The sequence below is a fragment of the Apis dorsata genome, unplaced genomic scaffold, assembly GCF_000469605.1.
Source record: "Apis dorsata unplaced genomic scaffold, Apis dorsata 1.3 scaffold_524, whole genome shotgun sequence".
NCBI classification, from domain to species: Eukaryota; Metazoa; Arthropoda; class Insecta; order Hymenoptera; family Apidae; genus Apis; species Apis dorsata.
The window spans coordinates 228,034-230,140 of NW_006263747.1; the positions used below are offsets into that span (position 1 = coordinate 228,034).

At 34.9% G+C, this 2,107-nt stretch overlaps 1 protein-coding gene across 3 annotated transcripts in view; it reads right to left on the bottom strand.

Annotated features, from left to right (window-relative positions):
* The window catches only part of LOC102670947 (hemicentin-1-like), a 20,079-nt gene that overhangs the window by 16,584 nt on the left and 1,388 nt on the right, over positions 1–2,107 (bottom strand). For all 3 annotated transcript variants that reach the window (XR_422477.2, XM_006620594.2, XM_006620593.2), the window contains exons 2-4: positions 1,817–1,977; positions 629–839; positions 19–169 (exon numbers count right to left, since the gene is read on the bottom strand). Coding sequence is in view for 2 of the 3 variants with exons in the window: in XM_006620594.2 (XP_006620657.1) it covers positions 19–169; positions 629–839; positions 1,817–1,977 (523 nt within the window). In the remaining variant the exon portion in view is untranslated. The remainder of the gene's footprint in view (positions 1–18; positions 170–628; positions 840–1,816; positions 1,978–2,107) is intronic.

Below are 2,107 nucleotides of genomic sequence, written 5' to 3' on the forward strand. Positions count from 1 at the left end.
AAAGACGAAAAAACACACCTTGGATCGTCGAAATCGATCATCGCACCGGCATGGTACCAAGTCACGTTGCTCGGAGAAATATCTTGCACGTCCACGATACATGTCAAACTGATCGTGCTTCCCTTTTTCACATACACTTCCTTGGGCTCCGTGATCTTTGCCTGCACATCTGGTGTCAGGCGATGATGAAAAGCGAAAAAAATAAGAGGTTTCAACTAACAGGTTTCAATATATACAGTCTATATCCGTCTGGGCATAGAAATTCAACAACACATAGAAATTCGACAAGATCTGACCGAAACTTCGAGATACATGAATAAAGAATCAATGAATAAAAGATGTTGCGAGTAGGTGAAATTTATTCATAACTATTTCGTCATTTTGGCCGGCAAATAAGATAAGCTGAAGAGAAACTAAAAAAAAAAAAAAAAAAAAATAGCACGTACGAACTTGTTGGCGTAGAGAGAATGATTCAAGATATTTATAACAATAGATTGAATATTATAGAATAGGATAATAAGTTCTACGTTTTTCTAACGAACGGACGAGGTGCCATTTTAAATAAAAGATTTTCCGCGGAGAATAATAACATCCGTTTCTAGAATAAGGGGAAGCGACAGAAACTCACCCAAAACTTTCAAAGTAATCGCCCTATATATCTTGGGCTCTGCATTAACTTGACACTCGTAAATGCCATCGTCCCGTGGTTGAACGTAATCTATTCGCAGATTCCAGTCGTCATGCTCCGGATTGCCGATTATCTTAAATCTTGCGTCGCTCGTATAAGTCACCGACATGGACGTTAAGATGTGTAAGTCGCTTTTTCGAATCCAAGACACCTGGGACAAATTCCGAATGAGACATGGAAATATTTCGCCGCCCGCTAACTGCCCGTGATATCGAACTCGTTTCGCAACTATCTGTCCTGTGAAATATGCACGAGATAGTTAACGATCGCCGTATTTCTCATTGTTATTTTTTTTTTTTTTTATGAATTCGATTTTACAAAATTTTAACAATCCCAGAATTAATCACGATTAATCTTTTTGAAACCTCTCTTCATGTACAAATGAATTGGGGAAAGATTAATTCTACCGCGAAATCAAGTTTGAAAAGAAAAACACTTGTATCGTAACGCGATATATATCGTTTGTTAACCAGAAAAGTAAGAAATTATTTTAGAAATAATTTCACGAAAGCGAAAATTTTATGTGTTTCGCGGCGGTAATACTGTATCTTATCTTAATTAATGACAAAAACAAATTGAAGGTTTACGTAGAGAAACGAATAAGATAGTGTTATTTCACATTTCGTTGTTCCATTTTTTTGATCTCCTCCTAGAGAATTTCTCATCACGTTTGCAATTTACGATTACTGGAATTTCTATGACAGAAAATTTTAAACATGTTAATTTCGTATCTCCTAAATTTCTAATAATATATAATCGTATCTTGTAATGGTTGTAAACGTTATACTTTTTAACTATGGCACTATCCATTTCGAATAACATGGGATCTTAATTCACCAATTCACAGTGATATACAAGTTTTTGAAATGATTCACTTCTTATTATACAGTGAATGTAAAATATATAATTATGAAAAATTATATAATTCCTATATACAATACGAATGGAAATATATCACACACAATAATCATAAGTGGCGCAACGTGACTTCATTGATATCCAACTGAACGTGTTGTAATAAAATAACGTTGTTTTATTCAAATTCGTCTCGTTATTGTTTCAAAAGTTTGCAACGTAATTGCGAAGCGTGCAAAGCGACACTACTATTCAAAGAAACGTGAAACTCACTGTTCTATTCCCCAGATTCTTAACACGACACAACAGCACAACAGTTTGTCCCACAACGGCGGTCACTTTTTGGGGCGAATCTTTATAAAAATATGTCTTCTTCGCACCTCGTTGCGACCGTTCGCCTTTATCGGTTTTTTCTCCATCGAATCGTTGCACCGCTAAAATTCAAGTATCACGCTTGAATCATAGCAAAAATTTCATTTAATAGTCTCTACATCCAGTTTTTTTAAGCGAAACAATCCAAAGATTAAAGCGACGAAGAATATTTTGTATTTTTTTTTTTTTTTT